At 42.5% G+C, this 22,334-nt stretch overlaps 1 protein-coding gene across 1 annotated transcript in view; it reads right to left on the bottom strand.

Annotated features, from left to right (window-relative positions):
- The window catches only part of SHANK1 (SH3 and multiple ankyrin repeat domains 1), a 62,228-nt gene that overhangs the window by 33,727 nt on the left and 6,167 nt on the right, over positions 1-22,334 (bottom strand). Inside the window, exons 2-4 of the mRNA XM_075327237.1 lie at positions 13,477-13,559; positions 9,153-9,277; positions 2,023-2,158 (exon numbers count right to left, since the gene is read on the bottom strand). Coding sequence (XP_075183352.1) covers positions 2,023-2,158; positions 9,153-9,277; positions 13,477-13,559 — 344 coding nt within the window. The remainder of the gene's footprint in view (positions 1-2,022; positions 2,159-9,152; positions 9,278-13,476; positions 13,560-22,334) is intronic.

Here is a 22,334-nt window from a genome sequence, read left to right on the forward strand (position 1 = left end):
GACCCAGGAGATCCCTTCCATTCTTCTACTCTATGATTCAATGGTCCAATGGTCAGATTAGGCACAGATTTGGTGCAAATTGGGTTGAAGGACCTGATCCATTGGCTATATATGTAATCTGTTGTGTCCATGTTGGAGTGCTGAGAACCACCTCCTACCTGATGATATGCATGGATCTTTTTTTTTTTTTTATTAGCTGGCTTGATGCGACGTCATGACACATATGTGATGTTGTGCCATCCCGGCTAATCAAAAGAAGAGCCATGGACGCCGGAAGAGAACACAAAGATTCCAGTGCTCCGTCCGGCAGCCTATTTATTGACTAAAGGCCGCTTTACACGCTGCGACATCGCTCAAGTGATCTCGTTGGGGTCACGGAATTTGTGATGCACATCCGGTCGCTTTAGCGATGACGTTGCGTGTGACACCTATGAGCGATTTTGAATTGTCGCAAAAACAGTCAAAATCGCTCATCATGACATCCCCCCTATTCTTGAATATCGCTGCTGCTCGGTGTGTGAAGTAGTTCGTCGCTCCTGCGGCAGCACACATCGCTATGTGTGACACCGCAGGAACGAGGAACCTCTCCTTACCTGCGGCCGACCGCAATGAGGAAGGAAGGAGGTGGGCGGGATGTTACGTCCCGCTCATCTCCGCCCCTCCGCTTCTATTGGGCGGCGGTTCGGTGACGCTGCTGTGACGCTGAACGAACCGCCCCCTTAGAAAGGAGGCGGTTCGCCGGTCACAGCGACGTTGCTAGGCAGGTAAGTAGTTTGACGGGTCAGCGCGATGTTGTGCGCCACGGGCAGCGATTTGCCCGTGTCGCACAACCAATGGGGGCGGGTGCACACGCTAGCGATATCGGTCACAATATCGCAGCGTGTAAAGCGGCCTTTAGTGTCACACAGAGTTTTGCACAAACTTTGCCAACTGTCATGGCGGCGTTGGGCGCTGTTCATATTGTACATTCTGACTATCTACCCAATGGTTTATCTGGTATCTGGGAGCAATACAGGTAGACTCAGGCATCGACTTGCTGTGTGATAATTTATAGACAGGCTAGCAAGAGTTAAACTCTGCTGGTCTGTTTGCTCATTTGGTCACATGTGGAAAAACCTATCACATCTGCTCCCCTCCTATTTATGCTGGTGGAAACTTTCCACCCATGCCAGCTATAGTTTATTCTATGTTGGTCTGTGAGGTGTGGCAACTCAGACTCTCTGGTGAAAGTTGTGCTTATTGTATTTGTGCGGTTGTGGCGTTTACTACATGTTGTTTTATAGCTTCCTTCTTGCTCTTATTATTCCTCTTTAATCTCTTATTGTCTTTACCTTTGTGTGTGCGTGCTGTGTGACAAAGTTTTAGTTTCCCCTTGTCTGTCTTTATTGGTGGGTTTTATCACTTCTGTCCCTCCACGGTGGGAGAGGGAATCAGCTCAGGACTGGTCAGGAGCAGGGCCAGGAAGGAGACTCAGGCCTATCCACCATCAAGAGTATCCCAGAGATTAGGGATACCATAGGGCCCTGTAGCTTGAGGGACAGCTTAGGAGCCCCGGTCCCCCAATATCCCATAGTCATCGTAACATTTGGACGCTACACAACTACAACTCGATTGGAACCTTCTCTAGTTTAGCTTGCTCTAGTAAACTATATGTCCCTCAGCTTCTATGGTATACTACCCGGAAGCCTCTCTCACATCTACATCTCTGACCATGTATGAAACCAACAAAGTTCTGCAGTTACTTTGGGTCTTTACAGAGGAGAGTGTAACATGTGACATTTGTGCAATTTTTGGAAAGTCCATTACTGGTCTTGAAATTGAAGTGGATAGAACTGAGCTGCAATACCACTCTCAGCCTGTGGACAGGGGTGGCATTGTTTCTCTAATTTTAATAATTTGATCTGAGAAATCCCATCACGCGGCCATAATATACTCATCAATATTTCTAACTCATTTCAGACCAATGTAGTAAACACTTTGTGGTTGGTACCAAACACCAGCTAACCATATGGTCATTTGTACCTTTTTTTCGCATGGCGTCCTCCATTTCTGGGTTCCGTGTCACCATAACAACTTTTACCATTAAGTTGTTTCCTCCCTGCCGAATCATGTTAACTACCTGCCGATGACCCACTTTTACCACATTCTGCCCGTTTACCTGAAAGAGAGAACACCACAGTTTACATCAAAGGACACAAATTGCCAGGCTCAGTATATTGTCGAGGTATAACATCGCTAAAGCTCTAACTGCATCCAGTGTATAGAAACGCGGAGTCTTTAGTTGCCTCTTCATGCTCTTTGTACCATCTGAGACTCAGCACAGCAGGCGCGATGACATCACTAAAATGCGCCTGCTGCGGCGCGCCTCAGACACCATTGATTACTCTGCTTATACTCAGTGAAAGAACTAGAAGTGAGTGCTTTTTTCAGCCCATTCTCAGTGGCTTGGCACTAATTATGAATTATACTGAGTGGGGGGCACTATAGGGGCATTACACTGCGTGGGAGGGACACCTAGGAGGCATCATACTGTGATGGGCACTGCGGAAGTATCATAATCTGTAATGAGGTACTATTGGGGTATTATACTGGTGGAGTCACTGGGGAGACATCATACTGTATGAGCAGCACTGTGGGGCCTTCAAAATATTAAAAGGGATACTATTGGGGCATTCTACTGTGTGAGGGGCACTGTAGCGGCCTCATGGTGTGTATGGGGTACTGTGGGGGCTTCATAGTGTGTGGTGGGCACTGTGGGGGTTTCAAAATGTTAAAGTGGCTATTATGGGGACATTACACTGTGTGAGGGCACTGCGGAGGCATCATACTATGTCAGGGGCACTGTGAGGGCTTCAAAATGTTAAAGCAGATGCTATACGGACTATGTGGGGGCACTGCAGGCGTATCATAATGTGTACTAAGGTACTATGAGGGCATTAAACACACAGGGTGTGAGGCCCTGTGGTGGAATCATAATGTGTGAAGGGCACTGTGAGGGTTTCAAAATGTTAAAGAGGATACTATGAGGACGATATATATTATGTGGGGTGTACCTTGGGAGTATCAATGTGTAATGAGGTACTATGAAGGCATTTTACTGTGTGTGAGGCACTGTGGAAGTATCATACTGTGTGAGGGGCACTGTGGGGGCTTCAAAATGTTAAAGGGGATACTATGGGGGCATTACACTGTGTGGGGGCACTACGGAGGCATCATACTATGTGAGGGGCACTGTGGGGGCTTCAAAATGTTAAAGGAGATGCTATACGGACTATGTGAGGGCACTGCAGGCGTATCATAATGTGTACTAAGGTACTATGAGGGCATTAAACTGTGTGTGAGGCCCTGTGGGGGCATCATAATGTGTGAAGGGCACTGTGAGGGTTTCAAAATGTTAAAGAGGATACTATGGGGACATTTATATTATGTGGGGTGTACCTTGGGAGTATCAATGTGTAATGAGGTACTATGAAGGCAATTTACTGTGTGTGAGGAACTGTGGAGGTATCATACTATGTGAGGGGCACTGTGGAGGTATCATACTGTGTGAGGGGCAGTGTGGAGGTATCATACTGTGTGAGGGGCAGTGTGGAGGTATCATACTGTGTGAGGGGCAGTGTGGAGGTATCATACTGTGTGAGGGGCACTGTGGGGGCTTCAAAATGTTAAAGGTGATACTATTGGGGCATTCTACTGTGTGAGGGGCACTGTAGATGCCTCATGGTGTGTATGGGGTACTGTAGGGGCTTCATAGTGTGTAGTGGGCACTGTGGGGGCTTCAAAATGTTAAAGGGGGTACTATGGGGACATTATACTGTGGGGGGATTATGAAGGCATAATATTGTGTAAAGGGTGCTATGAGGCTTCAGAATATTAAAGGGGACACTATAGTATGTGGGGGGCACTTCAGGTTTATCATAATGTGTAATGAGGGGCACTGGGGGGGCTTAAAAATGTTAAAGAGCATGTTATACTGTGCGGGGGGCACTGTGGAAGCATCACATTGTGTGAGACATCATACTGTATAAGAGGCTACTGTTTAAGCATTATACTGTGCGGGGGGGCTAGGGAGGGCTTATTCTGTGTATAAGTGGTATTGTGGGGCACCATATTTTGTTTGTGGGGTGGGTCTTCTATGGGGTATCACACTGTGTGGAGGGACATGGTGGAGGCGTCATATTCTATGGGAGCCATGAAATGGGTATTGTAATGAGTGGCAACTCTAAAGCTTTTCAATAGCGGCACTAATTCTATATGGGCACACAATATACGGTAGTATTGGCATTGCAGTGTGTATTCCTTTTTTTCTGTTTTCAAATTCAGAAGTTATGCTTCCTACCCCATTAGGGAAATTAAATCTGATTGGTCACTTTAAAGGGAATCTGTCAGCAGGTTTTTGCTACCTCATCTGAGAGCAGTATAATGTAGGCAAAGAGATCCTGAATCCAACGATGTATCACTTAGCTTACTGGGTGCAGCAGTTCAGACACAATCAAAGTTGTTAGATTTAGCAATGCAGCAGAGCTGAGAAAGTTGCCCCCGCCCACACCAGACTCCATATGTACAGTTCTATAGACAGTGAGCTGCTAATCACAGCAGGGGGTGTGCTGGACTAGCTCATCTAGTTTGGCAATGATAATCTCCTGAAGATAAAACAAACATTGCAGGTAAACTGTAACACACAGTGTGATAAGAGGCAAATGGCTGAACTCTGTGTGTTAACCCCTACAGCATGTTGTCCTTAGATTTCTTAGCCAAAAACCTGCTGACAGATTCCCTTTAAGCCACCATGATGCCACAATAAGAAAAGGTGATCTTGATGGTCTTTATGTTTATGTTCATATATTTTGTATGAATTCACAAGATCAGACAAAAGCACATAAAATTAAGCATTTAAATCTCCCTCTTTCATCCTCTTGCCAATTCTGACGGCAGTTTCCTCTCCAGCTGACAGGATTCGCAGCAATCTGCTGCCATCTGGTTATGGTTCCCATTAATAAGGAAACGTCCAATATCTATAAGTCCTACCGAACGGTCTAATAAAAACTTTCCTGACAAACACAGGGCCCTTTAATGGATTATTGTATATACATATACATATATATATATATATATATATATATATATATATACACACATATACATACACATTATATATATACATTATATATATATATTATATATATATATATAATATATTATATATATATATTATATATATATATATATATATATATATATATAAATTATGTAGATATAAAGAAATATGTGTGTATATATATATATATATATATATATATATTTATATCTACATAAATTATGTAGATATAAATAAATATATATATATATATATATATATATATATATATATATATATATACACATATACACACACATTATATATATATATATTATATATATATGTATATATATATATATATATAAAATATATATATATTTTTATATATATATATATATATATACATACATATATATATATATATAAATTATGTAGATATAAAGAAATATGTGTATATATATATATATATATATTTATTTATATCTACATAATTTATATATATACACATTTTATATATATATATATTATAATAATGTGTATATATATAAATTATGTAGATATATATATATACACACATATATATGTATTTATATTATATATATATATATATTTTATATATATATATATATATATATATATATATATATATATATAAATATCTAAAATATATATATAATATAAATACATATATATGTGTGTATGTGTGTATATTTATATATATATATATACATATATACACACATATATACACATACATATATCTACACATTTTTTATAATTTGTTAGGAATAGTAAAAAAAAAAAATTACCCCCAGAACCTGAAAAAAAATGTAAAAATAAAAGAGTGTTTCCATTTTGGTTCCCAAATGGTAATATACACATCAATATGGATGTACCGCCTGTTATTTTTTTTTTGCCCGAAAAAAGGAAAAACCATGCCTAGGGTTTTATACAACCATTTTACATCCAACAGTCTGTCCTGCATAGTTATAGAAATCAATGATGAAATATTAACTCCTTCAGTCACCACTAGGTGGCGCATAATGTATACTGTATTATTATTGGGTTCAGTGTACAGTAAGCTCCCTCTAGTGGCTGAAGTCAGAATTGCACCATGAAGATTTTTTTACTCTTTGGAGCCCTAAAAATAAGGAAAACAAGCCTCAAATATTTATATATCAAAATACTATAAAAATAAGTGTTATTAAAAAATAAATAATGGGTTAGTGCATTTATCAGTCAAAAATCAAATATAAGCATAATATCTAGCAGCACCCCACCCTAAACCACCCCACATTATAATAGTCCTCTTGTATTTCCCCTTCACGCCATGTCCCTTTGATGGTAGTAATCATTGGCTGCGTGGCTTAGCTTTTGTAACTACAAGTCCCAGCATCCCCTACCTATTTATAGGTATCCGATGCTATAATAATAGGATATAATTCATACATATTTCAAATTAGCAGGATAAAGGAGAGTCACATGTGAGGTATAAGATAAAGCAACATGCATGTGAGATGCTACAGACCGTGCCCTGTGCAGCAGCACGCATTTACAGGCAGTACGGTAAGTTCAGCCCACTGAAGGAAGGGGGAAAGATGACTGGTTTGCAATAGTCATATATCATCTACAAGAAACAACATGGACTCTTACATGAATGCCAGCTATAGCTTTTCTATACTGGTCTGGTGAGGTGTTGTGATCCAGATTTATTGGTTGTTGTTGTGCATAATTGCTGTGAGCGGTTGTGTCTTTACCCTTGTTCTCCTTTTGTTGCTGCCTTCCTGCTCTTGCTTTTCTCCTTAGTCTCTCCCTGTTTGTTCCTGTGAGTTTTTCCTGTGTCTCTTTATTCAACATGTTTCGAAGTGATAACCCCACTTCTTCATCAGGAAATGCACCGCATTTGTCTTTTTGTTGCTATTTTCCTGCTCTTGCTTTTCTCCTTTGTCCCTTCCTGTTTGTTCCTGTGAGTTGTAGTATGTCTCTATTCAACACGTTTCGAAGTGATAACCCCACTTTTTCATCAGGAAATATACCGCATTTGTCTTTATGATACCTTACTGCTCTTGGTTTTCTCCTTAGTCACTCCTTGTTTGTTCCTGTGAGTTTGTAGTGTGTCTTTATTGAACACGTTTCGAAGTGATAACCCCACTTCATCAGGAAATGCACCACATTTGTCTTTTTGTTGCTACCTTCCTGCTCTTGCTTTTTTTCTTAGTCTCTCCCTGTGTGTTCCTGTAAGTTTGTAGCATGTCTTTATTCAACACATTTTGAAGTCATAACCCCACTTCTTCATCAGGAAATGCACCGCATTTGTCTTTTTGTTGCTACCTTCCTGCCCTTGCTTTTCTCCTTAGTCCCTTCCTGTTTGTTCCTGTGAGTTGTAGCATGTCTTTATTCAACACGTTTTCAAGTCATAACCCCAATTCTTCATCAGGAAATGCACCGCATTTATCTTTTTGTTGCTGTCTTTCTGCTCTTGCTTTTCTCCTTAGTCTCTCCCTGTTTGTTCGTGTGAGTTTGTAGTGTGTCTTTATTCAACACGTTTCAAACTGATAACCCCCACTTCATCAGGAAATACACTTTTGTTGCTACCTTCCTGCTCTTGCTTTTCTTCTTTTTCTCTTCTTATTTGTTCCTGTGAGTTTGTAGTGTGTTTCTATTCAACACGTTTCGAAGTGATAACCCCACGTCTTCATCAGGAAATGCAACGCATTTGTCTTTTTGTTGCTACCTTCCTGCTCTTGCTTTTCTCCTTAGTCTCTCCCTGTCTGTTCTTGTGAGTGTCTTTATTCAACACATTTCGAAGTGATAACCCCACTTCTTCATCAGGAAATGCACCACATTTGTCTTTTTGTTGCTACCTTCCTGCTCTTGCTTTTCTCCTTAGTTTCTCCCTGCTTGTCCCTGTGAGTTGTAGTGTGACTTTATTCAACATGTTTCGAAGTGATAACCCCACTTCTTCATCAGGAAATGCAACGGATTTGTCTTTTTGTTGCTACCTTCCTGCTCTTGCTTTTCTCCTTATGCTCTTCTTATTTGTCCCTGTGAGTTTGTAATAGAAAAGAAAGGAAATTCCGGCGCTGTGGAGTATATCAGTCACCACTCAGGATCAATTTCCAACTTGTTTATTGCTGTTCATTATAAAAAGAGAAGCATGTGGAATATCTCCATACAAAAACTTCCAGCTTGTAGAAAAAAATATTGACAGTGCTACGCGTTTCAGGTACATATTGTAGCCTTTGTCGAAGTGATAACCCCACTTCTTCATCGGGAAATGCACCGCATTTGTCTTTTTGTTTCTACCTTCCTGCTCTTGCTTTTCTCCTTAGTCTCTCCCTGTCTGTTCCTCTGAGTGTCTTTATTCAACACGTCTCAAAGTGGTAACCCCACTTTTTCATCAGGAAATGCACTTTTGTTGCTACCTTCCTGCTCTTGCTTTCCTCCTTTGTCTCTTATGGTTTGTGTCCTGTGTTTTTGCAGTGTCTCTAAGTTTTGGTTTTCCCCTGTCTGCCTTTATCTGTATTATCATCACACTCCTGCCCCTTCCTTCCTTTGGCAGTGGTGCAGATTAGCTCTGGTCAGGAGAATAGCCAGGCACTGGACGCATGCATCTCCACCATTAGGGGTAATCCTGAGGACAGGGATAGCCTAGCATGAGTGACAGTGTAGGAGCCCTCTGTCCCTCATTATCCTGCAGTCACATTGTGACATAAACACTTGTAAAAATCCCTGCGCTCCCCTGATTCTGACACCCTTTTCCATTTTGTTCTGAGTCGCTCCATTACAGAGATATTCAATATTGTTGCTTTTAAAGCACAACATGTGAAATCTTTGCTTATAGTGCAACATCTGCATTTCTTCCGATTCTGAGACTGGTGGACTGCTAGAATGGTAGCATATGGAAGGGAAAGGTAAAAACACACCTCCCCCTCCCAGAAAAGATGCGCCCATGTTGAACTGCAAGGAGAGATTTCACATAATGACCTCCAATAGTAACATATATATTGCCCAAATTTCCAGACATTTTTTCTTTTCCCCCTTTGCAAATATTCAAAAATATCCATATTACCTCTATTAAAAAATCCCCCATCCTGAGCCCCGCTCTCCACGCTACTCCCCCTTCATCCACACTTTCCAAGTACTGAAGCGCTGGAAAAGCTGGAGTGGGCGTAAACTCTTCAATTGGGGTTTGTGCTGTGAAGAAAAAAAGACAATTGAAAGTTCTTCTTCAACATTCCTTAAGACAATGCAATAGGATTTCATTCCATATTGTCCCATTGTTCTTGAAAATCCAAGAAAATTTGCAATTTTTTACAATTTTCAGCTATTGTTGAGATATTTAAACTATTGTTTACAGTTCGTTCCTTGGAGACCAACCACAGCTGCCAGATAGCAGATGTGCAGCGCTTACAAGCTCGCTACTACTGAGCTTGTAAGTGCTGTTTTGAAGTTGGCCAGGATCGCTGACAGTTCCATGATTTTTGGGTTCTGGTGCAGACACTAAAAAAAAAAAAGAACAAACAGTGAGGGTTGATGCGAATTGGGTGACTAGTCCAGGAGGTTGGTTCTCCTCCCCTAGACTGTTAGGTCTATGAGAGGCTAAATACACACATAGGGCAAGACCTATCAGTCTGGGGGGAGGAGAAAATTGACTAAGGAGTAGGACCAACTTCCTGGGCTAGTCACCCAATTTGCATCAACCCCAGCTGTTTCCCTTTTTTTAGTGCCTGCATCTAGGTGCGCCCCTGGCTAAGGGTTTCCCAAATTTTTCTATAATGGATCTACAAGAACCCCAAAATCGTGGAACTGTCAGCGATCCTAGCCAACTTCAAATCAGCACTTACAAGCTCAGTAGTAAAGAGCTTGTAAGCACTGCACACTTTCTCTATGCCTCACTCCCTTTATTGATAGGGCAAAACCTAACAGTCTAGGGGAGGAGAACCAACCTCCTGGACTAGTCACCCAATTCGCATGAACCCTCAATCTTTCTTTTTTTTTTTTGTTTTTAGTGCCTGCACCTAGTTGCGCCCCTGGCTAAGGGTTCCCCAAGTTTTTTCTATAATGGATCTACCAGAACCCCAAAATTATGGAACTGTCAACGATCCTGGCCAACTTCAAAACAGTACTTACAAGCTCAGTAGTAAAGAGCTTGTAAGCACTGCACCCTTTCTCTCTGCCTCACTCCCTTTATTGATAGGTCTATGAGAGGCTATATACACACATAGGGCAAAACCTATCAATCAAGGGAGTGAGGCAGAGAGAAAGTGTGGAGTGCTTACAAGCTCTTTACTACTGAGCTTGTAAGTGCTGTTTTGAAGTTGGCCAGGATCGCTGACAGTTTCATGATTTTGGGGTTCTGGTAGATCCATTATAGAAAAAAATTGGGGGGACCATTAGTCAGGGGCGCAACTAGGTGCAGGCACTAAGAAAAAGAAGAAACAGTGAGGGTTCATGTGCATTGGGTGACTAGTCCAGGAGGTTGGTTCTCCTCCCCTAGACTCATAGGTTTTGTTTTATGTGTGTCTATAGCCTCTCATAGACCTATCAATAAAGGGAGTGAGGCAGAAAGAAAGTGTGCAAGAAAGTGTGCAGTGCTTACAAACTCTTTACTACTGAGCTTGCAAGTACTGTTTTAAAGTTAGCCAGGATCGTTGACAGTTCCATGATTTTGGGGTTCTGGTAGATCCATTATAGAAAAAAATTGAGGAACCCTTAGCCAGGGGCGCAACTAGGTACAGTCACCAAAAAAAAAGAAGAAACAGCGAGGGTTGATGCGAATTGGGTGACTAGCCCAGGAGGTTGGTCCTACTCAGTCAATTTTCTCCTCCCCTAGATTGATAGGTTTTGCCCTATGTGTGTTATATACCTCTCATAGACCTATCAGTCTAGGGGAGGAGAACCAACCTCCTGGACTATTTCACCCAATTCGCATGAACCCTCAATGTTTAGGTTTTTTTTAATTTAGTGCCTGCACCTAGTTGTGCCCCTAGCTAACGGTTCCCCAAATTGTTTCTATAATGGATCTACCAGAACCCCAAAATCATGGAACTGTCAACGATCCTGGCCAACTTCAAAACAGTACTTACAAGCTCAGTAGTAAAGAGCTTGTAAGCGCTGCACACTTTCTCTCTGCCTCACTCCCTTGATTGACAGGTCTATGAGAGGCCATATACACACATAGGGCAAGACCTGTCAATCAAGGGAGTGAGGCAGAGAGAAAGTGTGTAGTGCTTACAAGCTCTTTTCTAAAGAGTTTGTAAGTGCTACTCTGAAAATGGACACACTGTAACACTGACTGCATAAAAGGGATTTCAGAGCATGTAGGAGTTGCGGTAACAATGATGCATGCAATATGTGTCAGTAAAAAAAGTTACATTTTGGGGGATTTTTTTTTTATTTTTACTTACATATAAGTAATTGGAGCTAAAATAATTTTTGCAATTGGGCGTCAGTAAAAATTTTGCACCATTTGGCTTTTACAGGCACTCTGTTTCCCTACACATTCATCTTTCATGTGGTCAATGGTCATAAATCAGCTGAAAGACTAGAAAATCTCTCATAGCACCGTCATAATGAGCTCGCTGACAGATTCTCAGTAAACTCATTCTGCAATTGTAAACACAGAGGCGGGTCAGTGGTCATAAATCAGCTGAGAGAAGCTCAGGAAAAGACAGCTAAAAGCATAGAAACTCTCCCATAGGAGCGTCAGAATGAGCTCACTGACATATTCTCAGTAAACTCATTCTGCAGTTGTCAACACAGAAGCGGGTCAGTGGTCATATATCTGCTGAGAGGAGCTCAGGAAAAGAGCAAAAAGAGTAGAAACTCTCCCATAGGACTGTCAGAATGAGCTCACTGACATATTCTCAGTAAACTCATTCTGCAGTTGTCAACACAGAGGTGGGTCAGTAGTCATAAACCAGCTGAGAGGAGCTCTGAAAAAGACAGCTAAAAGCATAGACACTCTCCAATTGGACTGTCATAATGAGCTCACTGATGGAGCCTCAGTAAACTCATTCTGCAGTCGTCAACACAGAGGCGGGTCAGTGGTCATAAATCAGCTGAGAAAAGCTCTGAAAAAGACAGCTAAAAGCATGGAAACTCTCCAATAGGACCGTCAGAATGAGCTCACTGATGGATTCTCAGTAAACTCATTCTGCAGTTGTCAACACAGACGTGGGTCAGTGATCATAAATCAGCTGAGAGGAGTTCATAAAAAGAGTAGAAACTTTCCCATAGGACCGTCAGAATGAGCTCACTGATGGATTCTCAGTAAACTCATTCTTTAGTTGTCAACACAGAGGTGGGTCAGTGATCATAAATCAGCTGAGAGAAGCTCAGGAAAAGACAGCTAAAAGCAGGTGGGTCAGTGGTCATAAATAAACTGAGAGCTCCGAAAAAGACAGCTGAAAGAGTAGAAACTCTCCTGTAGGAGCATCAGTATGAGCTCACTGATAGATTCTCAGTAAACTCATTCTGCAGTTGTCAACACAGAGGTGGGTCAGTGATCATAAATCATCTGGGAGCTCCGAAAAAGACAACTAAAAGAATAGAAACTCTCCAATAGGAGTGTCAGAATGAGCTCACTGACAGATTCTCAGTAAACTCATTCTGCAGTTGTCAACACAGAGGTGGGTCAGTGATCATAAATCATCTGGGAGCTCCGAAAAAGACAACTAAAAGAATAGAAACTCTCCAATAGGAGTGTCAGAATGAGCTCACTGACAGATTCTCAGTAAACTCATTCTGCAGTTGTCAACACAGAGGCGGGTCAGTGATCATAAATCAGCTGAGAGGAGCTCAGAAAAAGACAGCTAAAAGAATAGAAACTCTCCATTAGGACTGTCAGAATGAGCTCACTGATGGATCCCCAGTAAACTCCCTCTGCAGTTGTCAATACAGAAGCTATAAAAGGCAATCGGTGCAAATTTTTTAATGAAACCCAATTAGAAAAATAATTTTTTTAACCAAAATGACATGGATTTAAGCATATAAAAAAAAATTGTGAAGAACCCCTTTAAGTCGCTATAGTCAGTACTTGAGTTCAATAAGGAGACTTTAAGGAGAAGTGCGCTTTCCATAATCAGCTCAGAAGAAGAAAAAAAAAAATCACTCCAATCATCCGAGACTGCCGCAGCCTGGCATGATTGATTTGGGCAAAGTGGAGCTCTCAATCATCACCCATGCAGGCTACGGCTGTACCTCGCGCTCCTATTCTCTGGGCCACAATACAGATGAGATCTTTCACATCTCGTATTCAATCGGCTTAATCTCGCTCGTTTGTACTTGTTAAAGGAAAATATGTCTCCGCTCTCGTCTACAGACGGCCATCGGTGTCAGTCCAGCAGAGCGGGGAGGCGCGGGCGACCCCCGTAATTATAGGAGAACCTCACCCTTAGCTCCTCTCAGCACAAATCCAAATCCTTCGCTGTCTTTCTTCTGCAGCAGCACAGTCTTCTCTTTGATAATGTAGTCACTGAAATAAAAAAATAAAGTTATTATAAAAACGAAAAAAAATCTATTGTTTTTTTTAAAAAAAATGTTTGCTAATATATTTTGCTAATCACAAACTTAAAAATAAAAAAAAAAATTTGCAATTCTCACATTGGCCACTGGGGCTTATTTTAGACTCTATTTTCATGTTATTTCAGGAAATAGCACATGCATATTAACAGCAATGATCAGACTCCGCCCCTATCTTTTCTATTGAGGTGTCTAATGAGCGTGTGCATGTGATTTTTTTTTTCTATTATTCAGCTGTGTATAGAGATGTAAGGGTGCTTTCACACTTGCGTTGTGTCTCATCTGCCAGGTCTGTTGCTGCGTCGAAATGACACATCCGTCAATTGTTGTGTTCTAACGGACCCAACGGATGCGTTATTTCGCAGGAATCCATCAGCAGCACTACCGCCCCATCATCACCGCACACACCGGCACTACCGCCCCCATCATCACCACACACACCGTCACTACTGCCCCATCATCACTGCACACGCAGGCACTACCGCCCCCATCATCACCGCACACACCGGCACTACCGCCCCCATCATCACCACACATATCGGCACTACCGTCCCCATTATCACTGCACACACTGGCAGTATCGCCCCATCATCACTGCACACACACAGGCACTACTGCCCCATCATCACCGCACACACACAGGCACTACCGCCCCATCATCACCGCACACAAGCAGACACTACCGCCCCATCATCACCGCACACACCGGCACTACCGCCCCCCTCATCACCACATATACCGGCACTACCGCCCCATCATCACCGCACACACCGGCACTACCTCACCCATCATCACCGCACACACTGGCACTACCGCACCCATCATCACCGCACACATGCAGACACTACCGCCCCATCATCACCGCACACGCAGGCACTACCACCCCCATCATCACCGCACACACCGGCACTGCCGCCCCCATCATCACCACACACACCGTCACTACTGCCCCATCATCACTGCACACGCAGGCACTACCGCCCCAATCATCACCGCACACACCGGCACTACCGCCCCCATCATCACCACACATATCGGCACTATCGCCCCCATTATCACTGCACACACTGGCAGTATCGCCCCCATCATCACCGCACACACACAGGCACTACTGCCCCCATCATCACCGCACACACGCAGACACTACCGCCCCATCATCACCGCACACACCGGCACTACCGCCCCCCTCATCACCACATATACCGGCACTACCGCCCCATCATCACCGCACACACCGGAACTACCTCACCCATCATCACCGCACACACACCGACACTACCGCACCCATCATCATCGCACACATGCAGGCACTACCGCCCCCATCATCACCTCACACACCGACAATACCGCCCCCATCATCACCGCACACACGCAGGCACTACCTCAGTGACATCCCAGCTGACAGCGCGATTCACTTCAGTTTCTGCGTGGAGCTGACAGAGAGCGGTCATGGTCTGTGGCTGCTCCTGTCAGCTTCCGATGTAGCCGAGCTGAAAGCATCGCAGGACCTCGTGGATTACACCGGACATGGAGGGGTATTTGAGGATTTTAATAAAGTGGTGAAAGAGGGTTTTTTTTGTCTTTTATTTTAAATAAAGGATTTTTCAGTGTTTGTGATTATTTACTTTCACTACAGATTAATCATGGGGGGGGTCTCATAGACGCCTGCAATGAGTAACGTAGGACTTAGTGGCAGCTATGGGCTGCTGCCATTAACTCCTTATTACCCCAATTGCCACCGCACCAGGGCAATTCGGGATGAGCCGGGTAGAGTCCTGGGACTGTCGCATCTAATGGATGTGGAAATTCCGGGCGGCTGCTGGCTGATATTTTTAGACTGGGGGGGCTCCCCATAACGTGGGCCTCCCCATCCTGAGAATACCAGCCTTCAGCCGTGTGGCTTTATCTTGGCTCTGTATCAAAATTGGGGGGACCACACGCCATTGTTTTTATCATTTATTTATTTATTGTACTGCACGATATAGACCCGCCCACCGGCAGCTGTGATTGGTTGCTGTGAGACAGCTGTCACTCAGCGTGGGGGCGGGTCAGACTGTAAACAATCATAGGCGCCGGTGGGCGGGGGAAGCAGGGAATACAAGATGGATTAATGAGCGGCCGGCATTTTCAAAAGCAGGAGAAGCTGCTGGAGCAGTGTGACAGCTGTGCAGCGCCGCGCCGGTGATCGGTGAGTTTGAGAGAGGGGGAGAGAGGGAGACTGACCGACAGAGAGAGAAACCGACCGACAGAGAGATGAGAGAGAGAGACAGGAGTCATTTTATTTTAAATTTTTCAATAGGATTAATGTAGGAACAACAAAAAAGAAGGTAGAGAGGTTTCATAGATAGAGGAATGGCGCGCTGTGCCTGCTAAATAATGAAGAAGATGTGGGACTTGCTGGACTCCAGCTCCTTCAATCAACTGATCGTCTGTGATGCTGAGAGTCAGACCCTTACTGATCCAATATTGACGCCTCCTGCTGGTCACAAGAGGAGTTATTGTCTGATAAGGCATGGCGTCGCACTCTTCTTCTTCCTCAGGTCATTGAGGTTCTACGATACAGAGTTACAGCCTCTACACGGCAGCTCAGCTGACCCCATAGGTTTTCTATGGGGTTCAGGTCTGGAGAAAGTGCAGGACGCTCCATTTGAGGTTCCCCAGTCCCCAGCAGCCGTTCCCTAATGATGAGACCTCAATTAGGTGGAGCATTGCCCTCTATGAAGATGATATTAGGCCGGTGTTTTTCATGCAGAGGCACAATGGCTGGATTAATATGATGTTATTCCAGTAGTAGGGGCTGTCACTTTTTCATTCACACAGTGTAGGGTCGTTCTGTAGTGACTAGGCATACCAGCCCACACTAACACCACCACCACAAAAGGCTCATCTCGTGACAATAATTGGCTGATGCATAGTGCTCTCTTTGATGTCTCCAACATCATTGGCGTCCATCATTTCTTCTCAGCGTGAGCCGACATTCATTAGTGAACAGCACTGAGGCCCACTGATCCCTCGTCAAATGTAGATGACTCCTGTGCCTGGTGGTGCAATCTTACAGGTTGTGTACCACCCAGACCACTCTGATGTTAAGAGTTTTGAATGGTCTGATGTGACCTCTCGCCTCCCTTTAACGTGCCTGGAGTTGTGTGGCTTCATAATCCAGTTCTGAAAGACATTGTTCACAATAAAGCATTCACCAGTGTGGGATGTGGACAGAGGACGTCCACTTCTCTGCCTTTCTGTGACTTTTCCAGTTTCTCTGTACAACCTGCTGGTGACACTCAGACACTCTAAGCTCAGTGGCCATTTCTCTTCCTTTCTGTGACTCTTCCGGTCTCTCTGTATCTGTATACAACCTGCTGGTGACACTCTGCGCTGCTCTAAGCTCAGTGGCCACTTCTCTTCCTTTCTGTGACTCTTGCGGTCTCTCTGTATCTGTATACAACCTGCTGGTGACACTCTGCGCTGCTCTAAGCTCAGTGGCCACTTCTCTTCCTTTCTGTGACTCTTGCGGTCTCTCTGTATCTGTATACAACCTGCTGATGACACTTTGTGACCCTCTAAGCTCAGTGGCCACTTCTCTGCCTTTCAGCGACTCTTGCGGTCTCTCTGTATCTCTGTACAACCTGCTGGTGACACTCTGTGATGCTCTAAGCTCAGTGGTCACTTCTCTGCCTTTCTGTGACTCTTCCAGTCTCTCTGTATCTCTATACAACCTGCTGGTGACACTCTGCGCCGCTCTAAGCTCAGTGGCCACTTCTGTCTGAGAACCTCCTGCGTGAAGCCTCACAATGGCGCGGTCCTGCTGATAAATTGTTAGGAGTCGTCTTGGTCTCATCATGATGTCAAAATGTGAACAGCGTGAAGAGGAGGACGGTTTAATACCAATGCTAATTGAATCCCAAAATTTATTGGGCGGTTAATGGATCAAACACCTGTTGTGAAGTTTACCATTTAGCTCCTTAGAAAAACAGCAAGTTCTGCAAAAAGTCCTGAAGCTTTGAACAGTTGGTCATGGGTATCCAAAAGTTTAGAGAAGGCCACATAAGGTTCACGTGAAAAGGTCAGAGGGCATTTTAGGACCATCCAAAAATTTCATCCGAAAGCCAAATATCCCTAACTTCTTGTGAGTAGAGTATAGTGACACAAGTTTTGTTATTTTAGCTGTTTACAAAAACATGTTCAGAAATACAATTCTATATATAATATGGGCTGAAAGTGCACACTCCCAGCTGCAATATGAGAGTTTTCACATCCAAATCGGAGAAAGGGTTTAGGAATCATAGCTCTGTAATGCATAGCCTCCTCTTTTTCAAGGGACCAAAAGTAATTGGACAAGGGACTCTAAGGGCTGCAATTAACTCTGAAGGCGTCTCCCTCGTTAACCTGTAATCAATGAAGTAGTTAAAAGGTCTGGGGTTGATTACAGGTGTGTGGTTTTGCATTTGGAAGCTGTTGCTGTGACCAGACAACATGCGGTCTAAGGAACTCTCAATTGAGGTGAAGCAGAACATCCTGAGGCTGAAAAAAAAAGAAAAAATCCATCAGAGAGATAGCAGACATGCTTGGAGTAGCAAAATCAACAGTCGGGTACATTCTGAGAAAAAAGGAATTGACTGGTGAGCTTGGGAACTCAAAAAGGCCTGGGCGTCCACGGATGACAACAGTGGTGGATGATCGCCGCATACTTTCTTTGGTGAAGAAGAACCCGTTCACAACATCAACTGAAGTCCAGAACACTCTCAGTGAAGTAGGTGTATCTGTCTCTAAGTCAACAGTAAAGAGAAGACTCCATGAAAGTAAATACAAAGGGTTCACATCTAGATGCAAACCATTCATCAATTCCAAAAATAGACAGGCCAGAGTTACATTTGCTGAAAAACACCTCATGAAGCCGGCTCAGTTCTGGAAAAGTATTCTATGGACAGATGAGACCAAGATCAACCTGTACCAGAATGATGGGAAGAAAAAAGTTTGGAGAAGAAAGGGAACGGCACATGATCCAAGGCACACCACATCCTCTGTAAAACATGGTGGAGGCAACGTGATGGCATGGGCATGCATGGCTTTCAATGGCACTGGGTCACTTGTGTTTATTGATGACATAACAGCAGACAAGAGTAGCCGGATGAATTCTGAAGTGTACCGGGATATACTTTCAGCCCAGATTCAGCCAAATGCCGCAAAGTTGATCGGACGGCGCTTCATAGTACAGATGGACAATGACCCCAAGCATACAGCCAAAGCTACCCAGGAGTTCATGAGTGCAAAAAAGTGGAACATTCTTCAATGGCCAAGTCAATCACCAGATCTTAACCCAATTGAGCATGCATTTCACTTGCTCAAATCCAGACTTAAGACGGAAAGACCCACAAACAAGCAAGACCTGAAGGCTGCGGCTGTAAAGGCCTGGCAAAGCATTAAGAAGGAGGAAACCCAGCGTTTGGTGATGTCCATGGGTTCCAGACTTAAGGCAGTGATTGCCTCCAAAGGATTCGCAACAAAATATTGAAAATAAAAATATTTTGTTTGGGTTTGGTTTATTTGTCCAATTACTTTTGACCTCCTAAAATGTGGAGTGTTTGTAAAGAAATGTGACAATTCCTACAATTTCTATCAGATATTTTTGTTCAAACCTTCAAATTAAACGTTACAATCTGCACTTGAATTCTGTTGTAGAGGTTTCATTTCAAATCCAATGTGGTGGCATGCAGAGCCCAACTCGCCAAAATTGTGTCACTGTCCAAATATTTCTGGACCTAACTGTATATTATATATATATATATATATATATATATATATATATATACACCAGTATATATTTACACATAGGAATTTAATTCTTCAACATGCTACAAGAAAAATACAAGTTCCATTGAGTCCAGGTATTTTATGTTATGTTATTTTGCTGCTCCTCAGAGTATTCTAATTTATTTATTTTTAAATCCGCGTTATGGTTCCAGAGATATAATCCTTTTTATTTACTGCTACTTTGTATGGTGTTTTCCAAAGGGGCGTTACTGACAGAATATTGTACTGTATAAGAGCCTAAAGACACGCCCCTGAGGATCCTGTGAAGATAAAAAGGTCTATATCTCTGCAACCATGTGAAGGATTTAAGAAAACGGATTACTCAGGGGAACAGCAGGGACAAAATAAGAGTTAAAATTGGCCAGTTTTGACCTGATAATGTCCTCTTTAAGTTCCTGCCTTTACTGATCTTTCTGCCAAGCATGAAGGCTGGGAACATAGAACTCTGTCTTTCTACTAGTATACTGACTGATCCATTCTGAGTAATTTACTCCGCTTTAAATAATGTTCCTCCCGTAGCTAACAGCTGGATCCTCATCTCATATATATATATATATATATATATATATATATATATATATATATATATATATTATATATATACCAGCATATATTTACACTTTACACATAGAAATTTAGATCCTTAACATGCTACACTCCAGAGATATATATTCCTTTTTATTTACTGCTACTTTGTATGATCTTTTCCAGAGGGGCGTTTCTCACAGAATAATGCAGAGGAGCCTAAAGACACGCCCTCGAGGATCTTGAAAAGATTAAAAAAGTCTATTTCTCTGGAACCGTATGATGAATTTTAAAAAATAAAAAAACTGATTCCTCAGGGGAACAGCAGGAATAGAATAAGGCTATGTGCGCACGTTGCGTACAGTCACTGCAGAAATTTCTGCAGCGATCTGAAGAGCACATGTGCGCTTTAAATCGCTGCAGAAATGTCCGTAGTGAAAAAAAAAAAAAAAAAGCCGATTCCATGCGCCATAGACAGAGCAGGAGCTGCCGGCAAAGCCCACGGAAGAAGTGACATGTCACTTCTTAGAACGCAGCGCTTCGGCAGCAGCCTAAGCGCTGCGCTCTAAAACGCCACGTGCGCACGGCCCCTGCACAATCTCCCATAGACTGTGCAGGGGACGCAGGACGCATGCAGTTACGCTGCGCTACAAAGCGCAGCGTAACTGCATGTATTTACGCAACGTGCGCACATAGCCTAACAGTAAAAATTGGCAACTTTTGACCTGATAATGTCCTCTTTAAGCTCCTGCCGTTACTGATTTTTCTGCCGAGCATGAAGTCCGGGAACATAGAACTCTATTTTTCTACTAGTAGACTGACTGATCCACTTTTAGCAATTTACTACTCTTTCAAAAATGTTTGTTCCATAGTTCATAGCTAACAATTGGACCCCCCACTCATATATAGAGATATATATATATATATACATATACATATATATATACATACACATACATACACACATATACGCATATATACACACACATATATATGCATATGTATATATACATATACACTGCTAAAAAAAATAAAGGGATCACTAAAGTACCATTTTGTTGTTTAAGTGTCCCCTTAATTTTTTCGAGCGGTGTATATATATATATATATATATATATATATATATATATATATATATATACACTTTACACATAGAAATTTAATTCCTTAACATGCTACACTCCAGAGATATAATCCTTTTTCTGCTACTTTGTATGATCTTTTCCAGAGGGGCGTTTCTCACAGAATAATGCAGAGGAGCCTAAAGACACTCCCCCGAGGATCCTGGAATGTTTAAAAAGGTTTATTTCTCTGGAACCTTATGATGGATTTTAAAGAAAAAAAAATGCTTCCTCAGGGGAACAGCAGGAATAGAATAAGAGTAAAAACTGTCCAGTTTTGACCTGATGACATCCTCTTTAAGCTCCTGCCTTTACTAATCTTTCTGCCAAGCATGACTGCCGGTAACATAGAACTCTGTCTTTCTACTAGTAGACTGACTGATCCATTCTGAGTAATTTACTACCCTTTAAATAATATTCCTCCCATAGTTAACAGCTGGACCCCATCTCCTATATATATACCAGGATATATTTACACATAGAAATTTTAATTTCTTAACATACTAACATATTGAAACATGAACTGTTGCGTTTAATCTATTGTTCTCTTGCATCACCATACGGCAGCTAAAATAGGCCGACCGCTGTGTACTTTAATGGAATTAATTATAGGAACTTGGATGTATGTAGGAAAAATATCCCCCCTTCCCCATAATAATAACTGTAGTTGAAAAGTCTGCTATTCTGATAAGCTCTTGGATTGTTGCATTCATTTTCCTCTTCGTTCTTCTTGTTATCCAAGGACTCTTACATTTTAGTGGCTTATCTCCCATCGGAACAAAGGATGGGGCATGTTGAAATCCAATATGCCCGATCCTTAATTTTCCCGAGAGTCAAGACTCTTCCATACACTTTAGATTGAAATCGGAAGGTTCAGATGACTTGTTTCCCCCCCTATCCTCTCCACTAGTCAGGGAAAAAAAAAAAGAAATAGACTCACGATATGATCGGATCTGATAATATAGGCTGACAAAAGGGAAAGCGCCAGATCTCCACGGACAAGCAAGTTTGCAAGTCAATGCTTTTAATGCAGAAGACCGAGATTCTGAATATCTGATGAGACCAGCATTTTTTTGAGATCTCGAGAGGTAGGATTTGACCTTACAGAATGGGTAATGAGCAGCTGTAGTAATAGGAGAACTAAGCAGGTTTGAGCGAAGGCGAAAAAGTGTAATAAAGAAGGGGCCGTATCGACGGGAGAAGGAATGTCATTTTTAACATGTCAATAGAAGTAATTGCAATGACCGCAGCGTGGTCCTCGAAGGGTTTCA

The sequence above is a fragment of the Anomaloglossus baeobatrachus genome, chromosome 11 (genome assembly GCF_048569485.1).
Source record: "Anomaloglossus baeobatrachus isolate aAnoBae1 chromosome 11, aAnoBae1.hap1, whole genome shotgun sequence".
Lineage (NCBI taxonomy): Eukaryota > Metazoa > Chordata > Amphibia > Anura > Aromobatidae > Anomaloglossus > Anomaloglossus baeobatrachus.